The sequence below is a fragment of the Branchiostoma floridae genome, unplaced genomic scaffold (genome assembly GCF_000003815.2).
Source record: "Branchiostoma floridae strain S238N-H82 unplaced genomic scaffold, Bfl_VNyyK Sc7u5tJ_1572, whole genome shotgun sequence".
Lineage (NCBI taxonomy): Eukaryota > Metazoa > Chordata > Leptocardii > Amphioxiformes > Branchiostomatidae > Branchiostoma > Branchiostoma floridae.
Genome location: NW_023365767.1, coordinates 10,793 through 28,121, shown reverse-complemented (window position 1 = coordinate 28,121; position 17,329 = coordinate 10,793). Strand labels below are relative to the sequence as shown.

Here is a 17,329-nt window from a genome sequence, read left to right as displayed (position 1 = left end):
CGCTGAGAAGACTGGTGGAGCAAACAGTGCAGAAGTTTGGCAGGATCGACGTCCTGGTAATACCTTTTTCCGAGTCATTGGTCAGGATTAAACCGTGACGCGTTTCTTAGTCGACATATGGAGTCGACTCAGTGACTTTCAGTCGACTCCGAAAACGAAATGCTTGTCGTAAACCCAGCCATGGTCTTTCAGCTAAAGTTCACCTAGTATAAGTAAAACTCATTCCATACCTGTTTTTTCTCAAAACTAACACAGGGCAACTGCAGGGGTGTTTTTCATCGTTATCATTTATGTACGTGCTATTCATCATCATCATCATGAACGTGCTATTTGTAATCCAGGAATCCAGGAAGATCATTCTAGTCTAATGGATTTCGAATGACCATCAAACATAACGTTATCCCCTTCCAACAGGTAAACAACGCCGCTATCGGGAAGATTTCAACTATAGAGACAACAGACATGGCGGATTATGACAGGACGATGGACGTCAACCTACGGAGTGTGGTCGTCTTGACTCAGCTGTGCGTGCCCCACCTCACAAAAACTCAAGGTCTCAAGTTTCATTTAGTTTCATTTAACATGTCGTCAGCACACTTCTATAGTGAAGTGTAGTTTTCACTATTATATTCAGTATATGCCATTCAATGGATGATATATCCTCTTGAAACCAAAACACTGATGCGAGCATGCGAAGAAGAAAAACCGTTGATGAAAGTTAGACATCCAGGTAATAAGATACGCGAAATAGCAATTACTCAAGCAACTGGATATAGTTGAGTAGCATTTACTACCTTTCCCCAGTGACAGTGAGCAGATTTGTTGAAGAGCAGGCCTAGGTTTTACACCCTAACTATGAATTAATGTTTGTCTCCCTTGATTTGAATTTAAGAGTCATTGCACGAGAAAACCAGGCAGAGGCCGGAAGATGGGGGTCGGCCAAATCGGCTCATACTTTGCATGTGTGATATAGGTATGTGGAACTATTAATTGCCATATAGTTAAAACCCTCCAGCTATTTTTCGTTATGGCGTTCTGGGACCCCCCTCAGAGACCCTCGAAAATCCAACAATTTATGGCTGAAAATTACTAAAGATTCGAGGGCTATCCTAATAAATCCGATGAACGTAAGAACAAACGTTTTGCATTTCCATATGGGATGGGTTTTAAAATTTTATAGACCAAAAGTTGAAGTTGATACATTAAAGTTTAAAGGGTGTGCTAGGGGGTTACAGGAACCACTGAAAGCAAAATTTTTATCACTGTAAATTTTAGTCATACATATTAGGATAGCCCTCGAATCTTTAGTAATTTTCAGCCATAAATTGTTGGATTTTCGAGGGTCTCTGAGGGGGGTCCCAGAACGCCATAACGAAAAATAGCTGGAGGGTTTTAACTATATGGCTGTTAATAGTTCTACATACCTATCCCACATGCAAAGTATGAGCCGATTTGGCCGACCCCCATCTTCCGGCCTCTGCCTGGTTTTGCCTGGTTTTCTCGTGCAATGACTCTTAAGTATTACCTGTTGATCGTCATTTGCAGGTACCATTGTGAATGTGTCCAGTGTTAATGGGACTAGAGCGGTAAGTTTTATTTCATTCTTGTTTCTATGTAATTGCCACCAAACTTCAGCTTAGCGGCTGACGTTATGGGCACTGACGTATGTCGCTGAAGAGTGGTCATTGATGCTTTCACTCTGTGTTGTGGTAATGAGTTCCAGAGTTTTGTTTCTGACCGGTGAAACGGTGGGATGTTGTCGATGATTTTGACAGGTTCCCAAGCATTGCAGTGTTACTGCGACCGCGAGACATCAAGAAAACATGACAAAATAGAAAGCCCGATAATGTTTCCATGACAAAGGGAAGACCCGTTTTAACATGAGTACGTTGTGAAATCGTTGCTTACTCATGGAATTCTCCTACAGTTTCCGGGGCTTCTCGCATACAACATGAGTAAGTCTGCCCTGGACCAGTTCACAAGATGCGTCGCACTCGGTCAGTAAAATCGTCCTAATATTGTCGCTATTTTATAGTGTGTGGTTCTAATTTTCTCTAGGATTTTTTGTACAAGGAATATTGTATGTCCTTGTCCTTATATGGAATATAATATTCCTTGCCCAAAACATCCTAGCGAAAATAAGTTGAATTCATTTTCAGTCAGCTCCTTATTTACTATAATTGATGAATAAATATACTTTAAATGGGTTCAACCTTTCGAACCAAGACAAATTTAGTTGTCAGATAAATTTCAAAATATCAGAGAGACATCGCATGAATACGTACTAGATAATCACAGAATTTGCTAATAATTGCTTATAAGGTCTACTTTTGCGAAGTTGCAACAACAATAAATTAAACCAACTTTTTCCCTTTGATCCGTTGTAAATTATAGCAGGAGAAATACACTATTTTTTGTTTATCCAACTGTCTCTTGTTAAGACTAAAACTAACTTTAACTTTTTCAGAACTAGCTTCCAAGCAAATCAGGGTCAACTCTGTCAAGTACGTTTGTTGTTTCTGCAATGTGTATATTGCTTAATTTCTGTAATGGCATTAGTCGTAGAAGAAGAAAACAATGGCTCCTATGGACTATGACTTAATGGAAAGGTATCTTTTCGTTGTCGAGTTGTATTAGAGCTGTAACTAAGAGTTCTGACTTTGATCCTGTCACTTTGCCTTTGGTACTACATTATTCATTTGCGGACATGAATATGAATTGTCTGTCTCAATGTTGCTCAAGGCATGGATCAGCCATTTTCGATACAAATGCATTTCACATACATACCATACAACACACTATACATAAACTACAACCAAGTGCAATACATCGTACAAATGCCATTGCAGTGCAACGTAACTAGTAGCAGTACACATCTACTCACCTTTCCCCTTTTGATTATTTCATCATTTATGTTCCCCTACACAGCCCTGGTGTGATTCTGACAGGGATTCAGAAACGCGCAGGGCTGAGTGAAGAGCAGTATGTCAAGGTATGGGAGCAGATTGGTTTGGTGAGATCTGTTCAAGCTAACAGACATCTTTCGCACCACAGTTGTCCCCCAGTAAGGCATCCGGAATTGTATATAGAATAGGGTGATGGGTTTTGAGCTGCTGAAATATATGACCCTTGATTTGTTTTAGAGAATACCTTATTGAAAAAAATGTAAATTATTATGACAAATGCTTGTACTTCGCTATTTACATGTATGAATGATACTTCATAAGAATGTACAAAATACTAGTAGTAAACCAAAAAGGAATAAGTGCGTTTTTATCGTTTATACTTTTCTTTTCCTCGCCAGTTTCTGGAGCACTCCAAGTCGACCCATGCTCTGGGGAGGGTGGGGGAAGTTTCAGAAGTGGCGAAGACCATCGCCTTCCTGGCTTCGTCTGACGCGTCCTTCATCACTGGAGCCCAGGTACCCGTGGATGGTGGGAGGCACGCGATGTGCACTGGGTTCTGATTAATTATTTTTGATCAACAAAGTACAGCACTAGCCTTGGTACCATCCGGAAAGAAGTTCGCTCCGGCGTTTATTATACACTATGTACAGTCGCTTCTAGCTCTGGCATTCATTATACGCTATATACAGTCGCTTCTCTGCTGTTCCGTCTGGGATCCCGGACCACGTTAACGTCTGGAATCGTCAAAAATTTCGGACGCAGGCGCTGATTGGTCCCTACACATGAGCGAATTATGGAATGGGTTCAAGCGCTCTTTCGAACAGGCGTTCCAACACCCGAAACGGATTCTGATTTAATTTTCTAAATCATTATTCAAACTTTTTATTAAGTCTGAATTGTGTTGGTATTTACATACATACGCTCCTTCGTGGAGAACCTTGATAATAGCCTCCGCTGCATTTCTCTCTATACAGCTGAGTAAATCAATTCAAATCAAACTGCACTGCACTAAACGTCAAGCCCAGCTGGTTAAAACATAGAAAATGTATGTAAAACCTTGCTCTAACACGGAAGTCTAGGTATCTAAAGTGTCAGTAAGACAAGTACATACATGTTTTACATAGACATTCACAAATAAACTATAGTCATCTTGATTTTTTTTAAACAACAACTGTATAGCCAGCTGTCGAGTCTCCTTTGTCCACTCTGCGGAGGATGGCAGAGACACAACAGCCATACTAGGTTTAAATACCAACCTACCAACTGTAAGCCTTGGTTATTATAGAAACGACATCTAAAGTCGCAATATTCCAGTTTCAACTACTGTGTCTTCTTTTAAGTTATGTAACGAATCTACTAAAAGTGCAGTTTTGGGTCAACCTATAACGTTACATGTAGCAAGACTTCGCTTTTTTGTGTCAAGTTCAAATCTAGCTGATGAGATGCAACAAGATTACACTCAATTAATGATCCTTTATTATTTTCCATCAACTCATGTAACTGTTACACACTTTCATGTAAAACCGATACCTCCAGATCCAGTTATTTCCCAGAACAATATCCACAATGGAACAGCCTTCCACCACAGCTAATCACATCACCCGTTCTTGCATCACCATCATTGAACGCCTTCAAGTCGGGGCTGGCCCAGCATATGGGACTCCCCGTCCCTCAAATGTAGTCAGATACCATTACATTAGTGCGGCCATCAGCTCACCAATTTTTTTTTATTGTTGTTATGACTTTTGTATATATGCACTCACTATTTTGTTTTCTGGAGCACCACCACCACCGGTCGCACTAGTGCCGTGCACCTCGTTTGTCTCACCTGGGCGGGATGTCCCTGAATGGGGCTTTGCCCAGTAAAGTAAAGATGTAGATGTAGATAGTAGTGTACATTTACATTTTAAGCATGCCCATGTTGACTTGATCGTAAATCAAGTCCGGCACTTACCGGCGTTACTATGGACCGCGGAGTGATACGTAATAAACAAAAACGGTTCAACGATTGGCGCTCGAATCACTTCGTGGCGTAGCGGCTGAGGGAAGAACATAGAAGCAAGGGAAGAACTCAAACTTGTCTTAGCGCTGAATTAAGATGAACGGCCTCAAAGTCTTCCGCCGACAAATGCATGACTTGAAAGGAAGGGTAGCTATAATTACAGGTAAGCAAACGGGAGCTTGCATAATCAATTGCATAATAATTTGCCAGGGCATCATTCTGAGGTCAAGTTCGGAATCTTTGCTAGATTTGAGCCGGCCAGGGAATGGTGCTTGTGATGTCTGTACTAACCATTGGCAGTCTAACGTGTGTGTACTCAGCTTGTTTGTGCCTTTAATTTATTTAAACTCGATACAGCTCCATTCGGCTAAACCGCTCAGACACGTTTTGTTTCTATCAGAAGAGAGTCGTGGATGGAGTCATGGTGCCCCAACGACCCACACAGAGGTCAAGCACCCCCATGAAACACCTTTTCCGCCGTACGATGAAATCTCGCCGTACCCGCCAGAAAATCTCGCCGTACCCTAAAAATCTCGCCGTACCCTAAAAATCTTAGCCTCTACCAGGCTTCGTGGATCGGTGGTCTAATTGTAGAAATTGGACAAATAGAGTCAATAATACGCTAGGGGAGTCGGTCGGCCAAGTAGAAACATTATCCTGACCACTAGAGCTTACACCAACTTTGAAAACAAGTCTAGGAAACTAATGGAAGTTATCTCATCATACTTTTGTTAAATGTGCACAGAATAGATCACGTGGTCATGAAGAGGATAGGATTGGATTTGTACCTTGACATTACACTTGATTTCAATGTAAAGAGCTAGTACTATGGTATCAAGTTGATACCATAGAACTTTTTACATTGGAAACATATCTGTGACCATTACATAAACTGTATCGTAGTGGGTTAAGGGTAAAAAACAAGGCTACTCTGGGATGAATACAAGTACATTGTAATTTTCTTGATCAAGTTATTAGACACGTAATTTGGCTCCTACCATCTTGATAGAAATGTGACAGTCTTGTTGGCTTTCGTACAAATGAGTGTAATCTTAAAAAAATAGAATTGAATGAGAAAACCAGGCAAACTATGCTGAGGTCGGAAGGTTGGGGTCGGCCATTCTTTGTGATTATGTATGTGGAACTATGAACAGCCATATGATTAAAGACCTAGAGTTTTCTTCGTTATTGAGGTTTAGGGTCACCCTAAGAGGCCCTCGAAAATCAAGTTACCGTCGAAAATTACTGAAATTGCGATGGCTACGTATACTCTTATAGATCTGCTGAAGATACGAACATAAGATGCTCAAACAGAATCACGCTGTACAGTACTACAGCACAAGAATAATTCTGTACTTTACTTTGTGTACAGATGACAAGTGGGCTGCATGGCAATTTATACAGGCTATTGTCCGTGGCAGTTACGGCCGATGCACTCATATTCATGGCACGGCCGTTTGTTTAACAGATCATTATCAGTGCAGATGTACGTCACGTACAGGCAGATCTGTTGGATCTGGACATTCAAAACAAGGCAACAAGCCAATTATCATGCAAGTTCATTCAGTGTTACGCATAGTACCTCATTTATAGCCAATCAAGACGATGTTACCCGTCTAGATAGCTTCTAATTCATTATCAATATCATAAATGTTACCAAGTATGATGAAGAAACTGTTAGAATATAATGAGAATTAGATCTAATCGAAATGTGTTGCTATCGCGTAGTAAAACCCGACGCCCCATGGCAGGATAGAAGCCCTGCTGTACCATTTGCATATATTAGTCTTGATGAACAAGGTATTCGACCCTTCCCCTCCTTACCGTCACCCCAGCACGGTCCGTACTGTGCTTATTTATGTAAACATTACAAGATACAAAAGCAGAACCGAGCGGTATGCAGGTCGCAAATGTTTACTGTTTTGTCCCATGACCATGACCATGACCATGACCATTGTCGTACCAGTAACAGCCTGTGCACAAATATTCATGCCATGAATCTTTGTTTAAAAGATCATTATCGGTGTTGAAGACGTCACGCACAAGCATATCTGTTAGATCTGGACGCTAAAAGCCATGCTTTGGTGTTGCGCATTGTATACTATCTCGTTTCGAAGAAATAGAGCCGATCTTACACTTTTAATCAACTGCAATATCATAAGCGTGAGTAAGGATGATGAATATAGTGTTGGAATTGAATCAGAAGCATGTCCTTTAAGTTCCGTTCGAGACGTGATAAAATTTCAAGGTCATGTGCCGTCATGGTTTACGACTTGTGGTCAGTGACCATGAAGATGGGCGCCACCGATGAGTGATTCGCGGAGGACTTACTAACAACAATAGCCATTGTCTGTGAACGATGAGCTGAGGTAGACATGTCGACAATAGCATTTCTGAAGTTCAAAAGATCCGTGAATAGTTTCCACATGTTGGTATGTACTGTGGACATGGCGACATGGCGACATGTCCTCAGGCGGCAACCTGAGTCAAAAATGTCCTTGTGGGAGCTGTAACAAGACTGTACAGACCACCCAGGCTGCGATATGTTGTGACGACTGCAATTGATGGTATCACAAAGATTGCATTGGGCTATGTTCTCAGGTATACAATAAAGCTAAGAGAACAGGACAAGAGGAAGACTTAACAAATACATTTGTACAAGAAAGTAAAAAAAATACGTGGCAAACATACTGGGAGAAGCAGCTTGCGAAACTGGTGTGTTACGCCGAACGGCGGTTATACCGGCTATATAGATACAGATACAGAATATTGGGCGCAATTTGTACAACGACACTGAGCAGAGAGGTGGCCAGGAATGTTTCCCAAAGCATAGGCTATATGAGACCGTGTATTGTTGCCGTACAGGGTATTTAGATGCGACTTTCGTGTGAGTACGCCTTGTGGCTGAGCCAGCCGTACGGCGGAAAGGGACGGGTACGGCGAGATTTTTAGCGGGTACGGCGAGATTTTTAGGGTACGACGAGATTTTTAGCGGGTACGGCGATATTTCATCTGTACGGCGACGGACTTTCAACGGGTACGGCGAGATTTTTAGGGTACGGCGAGATTTTCAGGCGGGTACGGCGAGATTTCATCTGTACGACGGAAAAGGAGTTTCATGGGGGTGTCAAGGGATAGGTGAGGTGAGGTGAAGTGAGGTGTGAGAGTCATGCGATGACTTTGGAATTGCTATAAACAGCGTGCAGATTATTATTGGACTAAGCAGAGCACTTTGGACAAATGCTTATAGCCTCTTACAATTCAAAGATACATAGCTGATATGCTTGTAGCCTCTTAACTACTGTACTGTACAGCTTAAACTTACATAGCTGATATGTTGTGAAAATGTTTTCTGGTACCCAACGGATCATATTGCCCCCAGCGCATTTTAGATCATTTTATTAAGTCTCAAGATTCTTGAAAAAGTTTTTTTCCAGAAGGTCAGACAGTGTAGAGGGTACAGAAAAGTTCCAAAGCCATGACTCATTCTCATTGGGACAAAAGACTCCTGATGGTACCTTAAACCAAGGATAAGCTCCTTGCTTAAACCAAGGACTTGCTTAAACAGATTGTCCGTGCCAAGGACAAACTTGCCAAGGACAAACTTTGCGAATTTTCAGTAGGGTTGACACACCAGCAAAAGAGCCTGAAGGGGGGCAATGGCCAGAAATCGTAACTGATTCAATGTAACTTACAATTGGCTTTGGCTCGATTTGGCCTCGTGGTGTTTGTTGCCATTGTTTAGAATTGATTTTAAAGCTTTGTAATTATATGTCTAGGACATTTGATTTAAATGCCTTGGGTAACCGGTTGAGCCTACCTCACTAAAAATGGGCGAGACGTCAAAGTTCATTGAACGTGTTACTTTGCACCGGGTCACTGCACTTTGGTTGAGCGCTGTGAGAAGCGAAGGAAGAACACAGAAGCAAGGGAAGAACTCAAACTTGTCTTAGCGTTGAATTAAGATGAACGGCCTCAAAGTCTTCCGCCGAAAGATGCATGACTTGAAAGGAAGGGTAGCTATAATTACAGGTAAGCAAAGGAGAGCTTGCATAATCAATTGCATAATAATTCGCCAGGGCATCATTCTGAGTTCATCATTCGAAATCTTTGCTGAATCGGCCAAGGAATGGTGCTTGAGATGTCTGCACTAACCATTGACAATCTAACGTGTGTGTACTCAGCTTGTTTGTGGCTTTATTTAAACTCGATACAACTCCATTCGGCCAAACTTCTCAGTTTGTGTGTGTGTGTGTGTGTTTGTGTGTAAAAGACCAGCATAACTCGAGAACGCCTGGATGGATTGTATTGATGTTCGGTATGTAGTAAGGTATTGATGAGACCTGAAAACGATTAGATTTGGGGCTCCCTAGCGGCCAGTTATGGTATTGCAGCGGAACTTCCTGGTTTGATATCTCAAGTTCTGGACAAACTGTGATTTGTCAGTGGCGAATAGCTCATGATGTCGAGAGTAAGTGGTTTGGGCCTCCTAAGGGCATGTTTTGGAACTGCAGGGCAGGTTTAGTGTCAGATTTTGAAGGGCATAACTCAAGAGGGGGTTGACGGATTGTCATGATTTTTGGTATGTACATAGCTTAAGTGATGCTTGATATAATTACATATTAATTATGCGAATTGGAAATAATTTGCATAATCAATTAGGAAATCATCTAAACACGCTCAGTTCAAGAATAGGACCATTGCAACATGTGACATTTGTAACTGAGAAAGAGAAGAATATTGATAATTATATATTAAGCAAACTAAAATAGTATTCCTAATTTGCATAATTAATGTCATTATGGTAATTTATGGGAACTTTTTACTTGTAGCATTTGGAAGTTATGTACAGGTGAACATCGTTTGAATATTCAATGATTATGCAAATGAGGTCATCATTTGCATAAATTATCAGAAAATGCGATAAAAGCCTTCTTTCTTAACATAGATTGCGTGCGTCTGTTGTTTGGTGGAGGACATGATCAAGTAATATGATTTATGCAAATGAGAACCTTATGTCCATAATTAATGACAAACACAATTAATACATCAGTTTTAAAAGATAGAATCATTATGCGAAGGTATGGGGTCGTGGTAGCCTGGAATCCAACCGTGTTGTGCTTTGGTCGCTCCCCGAAGGTACGCTTCCTGCCAACACGCATGGTATTCGTTACCATTGGAACTTTTGGGGCCTGTGCCTCTTGGATAGAGAGGATGATCAACCGAGACAAATTTATCAAATCGGGACCTTATTTGCATAATCAAATGGAAAAACTTATAGATTAAAACCATTTGGCGAAAGCGTGAGGTCGTGTTTTCTTTTCATCAGGCGCGAGTGCTGGCATCGGGAAGGGGACAGCAGTGGAGTTCGCTCAGCTGGGAGCGCACCTGGCTCTGACTGGGAGGAACCAGGAAAACCTGCAGGCCACAGAAAGGGCCTGTGTAGAGGCGGGGATTCCGGAAGACAAGGTGTGTCACCCACTCACTCACTCTCACTCACTCACTCACTCTCTCACTCCCATAGTTATTGACCAGGAAAACCTGGCCTGCAGGCCACAGAAAACGCCTGTGTGGAGGCAGGGCTTCCGGAAGACAAGGTACTTGCTTGCCAAATCTCCAAGCAGATTTACCGGTGGCATAAGACAGAATCAAATGTCGACCAAGCAGTGTACAACTACATGCAGTGTTTCCATCTCAAAAATGTTGTTATCTTTATTGTCATATGTCACTTACTGCCTAGTATGCAGGGCTACATATAGGGCTCACTACATGCACATTTCTCAAGCACATTCCGCTCGACGTCGAATTTTTTCTGGACTTGCGTTTGTACTTAACGTTGTTACGTTAAGGTTCTTCTTTTTAATATCTGCTTTTCTCTTTTCTAAGATTTTGCTTATATCCGGAAACATCCGCGATGAACAACTCAGGAAAGACCTGGTGAAGCAGACTGTACAGAATTTTGGCAGGATCGACGTGCTGGTAAGGACTTTCTAATGACATAGGCCCGGTACGTACTCTCCAAGCAGAGGTTAGGTTCCGGCTGTTTTTTTAACGTTTTTTTGGTCGATTATATCGGGCTTTCTTTTTTTGTAATTTTTCTTGAAGTACGCCAGACAAACTGTTTTGATACAGCAAGACAAAATACAAAATAGAAAGCCCGATAAAAACGACTAAAAAAACGTTAAAAAAAACACCCGGAGCATAACCTCTGCTTGGAGAGTACGGTTAACGCACGCGTTTCTGAGTTGACTCGGAATCCACTCAGCGATTTTGGGTCGACTCCGAAAACGCGTGTTGCAAACCCATCCATAGTCTTTGAACCTAGTTCTTTTCAAAAGCTAAATTCTCTCTAACTTTTTTTAACATAATCTTTATTAATTTTTGAAGTAAAAAAAACAATACAAAGTAGATGTACAAAACAGCAACCTAAACCGGGAAAGACAATTTGCATTTTCCCAACTAAATTGATTTAACAGTGCATAACCAATGGGTCCCCACTTTAACAAGTTTTTTTTCAGTTTTCTGTAAGTTTTGAGCAATGATGTATTCTACTTTGTCATAATAATGTACATAGTCTAAAAAAAACATCTATTGTAGGAATTTTTAAATGTCTACTTTTAAAGATAACTTGCTCTTTAACTTGTTAACAGTTCTTGTAAAAAGCTAAAGGCCCCAAACTTGTCAACAGTTCTTGTCTAGGCCATGATTTATGAATGTACAGGCGTGTTTTGCTTTTGATTCCGGGACCTTCAACTTTGACATACTACCCAAGATGCATCATACTATGCATGCGCAGTGTAAACCGCGATCCGGCTTACAATACGACTAGACAGATCGTAAGATATGGACTCATCTCCCAGAAAATAGGAAAAATATAGAGTAAGCTTCAAAACGCCCTTCATCTTTATCCGTGGGGTAACATATATCCGTTACTTTCAAAAACAGGGTATTTGGGGATATTAAATTGATGGACAGTGGCTTCAAACTGCAATATTTTGAAAATATGCAATTTGAATCCACCACCCATCATCTTGATCTCCCTAAAGCACCCTGTTTTCAAAGACAACGGGTATAGGTTACTCCGCGGATAATGGTGGACTAGCGTTAGAGTCCATTCTGAGATACCACGAGGGTTTTTAGACAATAATTGTAATAAGTTCGAATTATTTTGAATAAAAGAATATCTGAGCCCGAACAATTATCATTTTTTCAAAAAAATTAATATGGAATTTTGAATCTATGTCAATTTCTTTGAATAATTTGGAAACATTTTGAAAGGGATCACACAAAAATCTCTTTATTTACAAAATTTTTCAAACATATGCAGGATTCTTTCACTTTTAGAAATATTTACAAATTAGAGTTCGGCGACCTCATACCTCCATGAAAATTTAGAGCTTTCGTAAATTTCATGCAATTGACCAATACATTAACATAATTCATGCATGGTGTTGTTCATCATTGACTAACGTACACATGTCACAATTATAAAATTCCCATCATCAATCATAAAGCGGTTTTAATTTTTACATAAATTATGCAAATAAATTCCCAATTACCATATTTGGTATGTTCTTATATTCCACCTATCGTAATTAACATGTGTTACATTTATTGAAGTCCAGTTATTGAAAACAATTGAATTATACAATTTCCTCATTGATTATGCAAATTAAGTCCTCATTTGCATAACATGCATATCATTATGAACATCTTTGCCCAAGCTACCTGCATGCCTAATATGATGCCAATCCGTCGTTCCTTTCTGCAGTTATCCTCTTTCAAGTGTCTTGACAAAAATGCCCCTGCAGTTTCACAATTAAATGTTAGGAGGCTGAAACTTGTCCCAATTTGTTATGGCACTAAAAGCTATCTACCACCTAAATGTCAAGACCATAGCATGTCTGAAACAAGAGATACATTGAAAAAACTGCTATTATAGAATATTCTCATTAATTATGCAAATGTACTCCTATTTTGCATAATTAGTATCTTATCGTGTACAACATTGTCTAAGGTACCTACATACCAAAAATCATGAAAATCCGTTGTTCCCTTCTTGAGTTATCCTCTTCAGAAGTTTTTGACAAAAATGCCCCTGCTATCCCAAAACTAGACGCTAGGGGGCCCAAACTTATGTCATTTCTCTCTGAGCACAAGAGCTATCTAACACTCAAAAATCGTGACCATAGCATGTTCAGAACACCGAGATAGCAAAACCGGAAGTTGCGCTGCAGTACCAAGGGGAGCCGCTAGGGGGCCCAAAATCTAATCATTTCCAGCTTTCATCACACACTACCAACACACCAAGTATGAAACCAATCCACATAGCCATTCTTGAGTTATCTTGTTTACACACACACAAACACACAGACACACAAACGCGGGGTAAAATATAACCTCCATGACATTTCATGGAGGTAAAAATGGTAAACCTTGCCAAATGGTAGAATTAATCTATTGACCCATAAAAGTTAGCCCCTTTTGTCTGCCTGGTATATTTTCAGATTTCACTGATGGGCACTGGGCGGTCCTTTGTGGTAGGCCATTTACATGGCACCTAACCATAGTAGGCCATTTACATGGCACCTAACCATACTTTGCAGGGATGTGTGAATTGCTTTCTTCCTAGCCCACTGACCCAATATTACAAAAATTGGTAAATAATGGCAAAATGCTGTTGCCATTGTTTACAAACTGTTAGAAGTATTCTGTTCCACATCGTGAATATTTCAAAGGTTTTACAGACCGGGGAAAATATTTAGAAAGTTCAAATAGCATTCAAAATATTTCTAAAGTATAAAATCTCCTGGACATATAATTGAAAATAGAAAACATTTGTAACTGATGACAATGGCAACCCTCGCGGTGACTTGTAATCGACTCTATATCTAGCTAGACCCCTTATATTAGTATGCCAACGATTCAGCTATAATGTACTTCTATGCTTTTAAATCCCCAGCGGCATCCAATTCGTGCATCTGTTAGTTCACCTTTATCGTTGTTTTTAGGGCTATCAGGTCGACGGACGTCGTAATTCTAAAATATTCCTGTTTGAAACCACAGTCTGTCGACTTGATATCACTAAATACCTTTTTTTTTTTAAAAACGGATAAAGGTCACCCCGCGAATAAAGGTAAACGAGCGTTACCTTTTTCCAACAGGTAAACAACGGCGGCGCTGGGAACCTTCAAACTTTAGAAAAAATCAACATGGCGGATTATGACCGAACGATGGACATCAACCTGCGGAGTGTGGTCATCTTGACTCAGCTGTGCGTGCCCCATCTCACAAAAACTCAAGGTCTCAAGTTTCATAACTTGAAAGTTAATCTGTGTTGGTAGAAGTCATTCTGACTAAAGTTGACCTGTAGTTTCTGTGTGGGACCGCGTAGCGCAGCGGCAGCGTGTTCGGCCTGTGACCGAGAGGTTGCGATCCTGTTACAGATCCTGTACCCTTGGGAAAGGCACTTTCAGTCTTTACTGCTGGATAAAAGCATATGATTTATTAGACGTTTCAAACAGTATCCACTGTTTTTCATCAGTAATAAAAAACAAAAGTATGAAACGTCTAATAAATCATATTCAGCAGTAAAATTGATTGTAAAATTGATTTTAATACATATTTTAAACATCCTAGATGACTATTTTAGCATGAAAGCTCATCTGTGTTGACGTAGTACATATTAAAGATTTTTCACTGTCTTACAACACCAAAATTAGCTTACCTCGAATTTTCAGTCGCACTTCCGTCGACCTTCTTCAGGAGTGATGATTCAGTTACTCTGATCACGTGACGTAGAGACGATTCGAGTAACGAATCATAAATGGCTGGCAAGCGATAGTAAAGGAGGCTAAAGGAGGCCATAAAGGAGGGTAAAGGAGGCCATCATACATAAGGGCACAGCAGCCGACACTCAACAGAGACGGGGGCCGATATCGTTTGCTTCCTGAAGAAGGTCGACGGAAGTGTGACTGACAATTCGAGGTAAGCTAATTTTGGTGTTGTATGACAGTGAAAAATCTTCACTATCCTGGATGACTAATCTGCACAAGCGTATAAGTATTGATTGCTTTGTCATTTGCAGGTGCCATTGTGAACGTGTCCAGTGTTAATGGATTACGAGCGGTAAGTTTTTTTCTGGACATTAAAGCTAGTTCACCTTTATCCGTGGGTAACCTATGTATCCGTCCTATTTAAAAGATTTATCAACTGAAATATTTTGAAAAACACTGCATTTTGAGACCACCGTCTGTCGACTTCATATCCCTAAATACCCTGCTTTTAGAGACAAGGGATATAAGTTACCCCGCGGATAAAGGTCAACTAGCATTACGACGCGGACACATTTCGTTGTAGGTCGTTCCTTGGTTTTGATGCCATTGAGTTTTCGAGCATCCTGTGACAGAAACAACCGTCGAAATGGATCCATTATATCATGTATTTTTGTTTTGTAGTTGTGTTAGACACGAAGACGTTGTAGATAATTGCAGTTGTTGACAATTCCTGTTATTTTCCATACGTAACTGGTGCGATTTTTATGCAATCGTCATTATGCAATAAACCTTGAATATGACTTGACTTGACTTGATTTAACATCATCCCCTGAGTACCAGGCGTGCCTAAGAATTTGAGATTCGTACGAACATTATGTGATACGCACGAATCACTATGCGAAAACGTACGAACCTTATGAAAATCACACGAATCACTATGCGAAAACGTACGAACCTTATGAAAATCACACGAATCACTATGTGCATGCGAAAACGTACGAACTTTATGTGATTTGCACGAACCTTATATGCGAATGACGTGATCTCACGTGACCTGGTGGCGGTTGACGGTTTCGCATAAGGTTCGTGCAAATCACATAAGGTTCGTGTGCGTTTACATGGTGATTCGTGTGAATCACATAATGTTAGTACGAATCTCATAGGGTTCGTGCAAATGCTTAGGCACCCCTGAGTATGCCATGACCGCATTGACACTGTTACTCATGCGATTCCCCTACAGTTTCCGGGATGTCTTGCCTATAACATGACCAAGTCAGCTCTGGACCAGTTCACAAGATGCGTTGCACTCGGTCAGTGAAATTGTCCCGATATTTCCGAAAATAACTTTATCTGGTCGGTAGGTCATAATATATAGGAGTTTTCTTTTACACAAGCAGTTGATCTCACCTTAGCTGAGGTTTCGATGCCTGACATCGCATCAATGGATAATCACTGAAATTGCTGATAATTTTTCTATACTTTTATGAAGTTCACCAACAGTGAAGCAACTTCTCGCCTTCCTAGCCGTTGTAAGTTGTAGCAGGAGAAATACAGTTTGTTTATCTAACTGTCTCTCTGAAGACTAAAACTAACGTTTTGACTTTTCAGAACTAGCTTCCAAGCAAATTCGGGTCAACTCTGTCAAGTAGGTTTTTTGTTCCTTCCATTTCTGAATTAATTATGTGGAGGACCTCTTATGATCACAAAGTCGTAGAGGAAGAAAAAGAATGGCTTCTTTGGAACATCAATTGTGTTTCGTTGTCAAATAGTATTATTTACATAATTATACTACACCATTATGCTCGCCTATAGTATATTGTATTGCGTGCTAGTATATAAACACCTACTTGGTTTTGGCAGAAGACAATAAGAAGAACACACCAGCAAAGCAATATATTTTCCTTATAAGGAAAACATATATACGGGCCAAAGGACGGTATAATACACTGTATGCTGTCTGGCATTGCTTACGTTACTTTGAAATGCCTTATACAACACAATGATCATGCTTTGTATCGCCTTTTATTCAAGAATATTGCATTGTAAACAAAAGCGTTTTTATATTGTCATTTTTCTCTCCATAAATCCGCATTTTACTCCATTGCAGTGCAACGCAACTAGTACACATCTTCTCACATTTTTGCCTACTTGACTACTAGTATTTCGTCATTTCTGTTCCTTCCTCGCAGCCCTGGCGTGATTCCGACTGAGATTTTCAAACGTGCAGGGATGAGCGAACAGAAGTTTGTCAAGGTATGAGAGCAGATTCGTTTGGTCAGATCCTTTAAGAATGACCCAAAGTAACCTTAAATATACATGGTGGTATCCTTTAAGTTAAGAATGAATCAAAGTAACCTTAAACATGGTGGACTCCTTTAAGAATGAATCGATGATCCTTAAATTTGAATATAACTTCTGGTGGGGGAAATGTATGATAAAGTAGAGTGTCGATGTAGGTTAGACATCCAGGTAATAGCATACACCAAAAAGTAGTTACTCAAGCAACTGGATATGGTTCCGAAACGGTAAGACGTTTCGGATAGAATCCACTATCCTTCGTCAGTGACACTGAAGTGATCTGGAAGAACTGATCTTTTATACCCTAACTATGAATGAAGACAATTTTAGATATCCAATCGGAGACA

The 17,329-nt window shown here is 40.3% G+C and overlaps 1 protein-coding gene and 1 pseudogene across 1 annotated transcript in view; both read left to right on the top strand.

Annotated features, from left to right (window-relative positions):
- The window catches only part of LOC118408330 (3-oxoacyl-[acyl-carrier-protein] reductase FabG-like), a 5,473-nt gene extending 1,857 nt beyond the window's left edge, over positions 1–3,616 (top strand). The window contains exons 3-9 of the mRNA XM_035809016.1: positions 11–56; positions 415–553; positions 1,546–1,586; positions 1,928–1,997; positions 2,468–2,504; positions 2,929–2,992; positions 3,305–3,616. Coding sequence (XP_035664909.1) covers positions 11–56; positions 415–553; positions 1,546–1,586; positions 1,928–1,997; positions 2,468–2,504; positions 2,929–2,992; positions 3,305–3,466 — 559 coding nt within the window. The 3' untranslated portion in view covers positions 3,467–3,616. The remainder of the gene's footprint in view (positions 1–10; positions 57–414; positions 554–1,545; positions 1,587–1,927; positions 1,998–2,467; positions 2,505–2,928; positions 2,993–3,304) is intronic.
- A 10,461-nt stretch (positions 3,617–14,077) lies between these two features.
- The window catches only part of LOC118408329, a 3,705-nt pseudogene continuing 453 nt past the window's right edge, over positions 14,078–17,329 (top strand).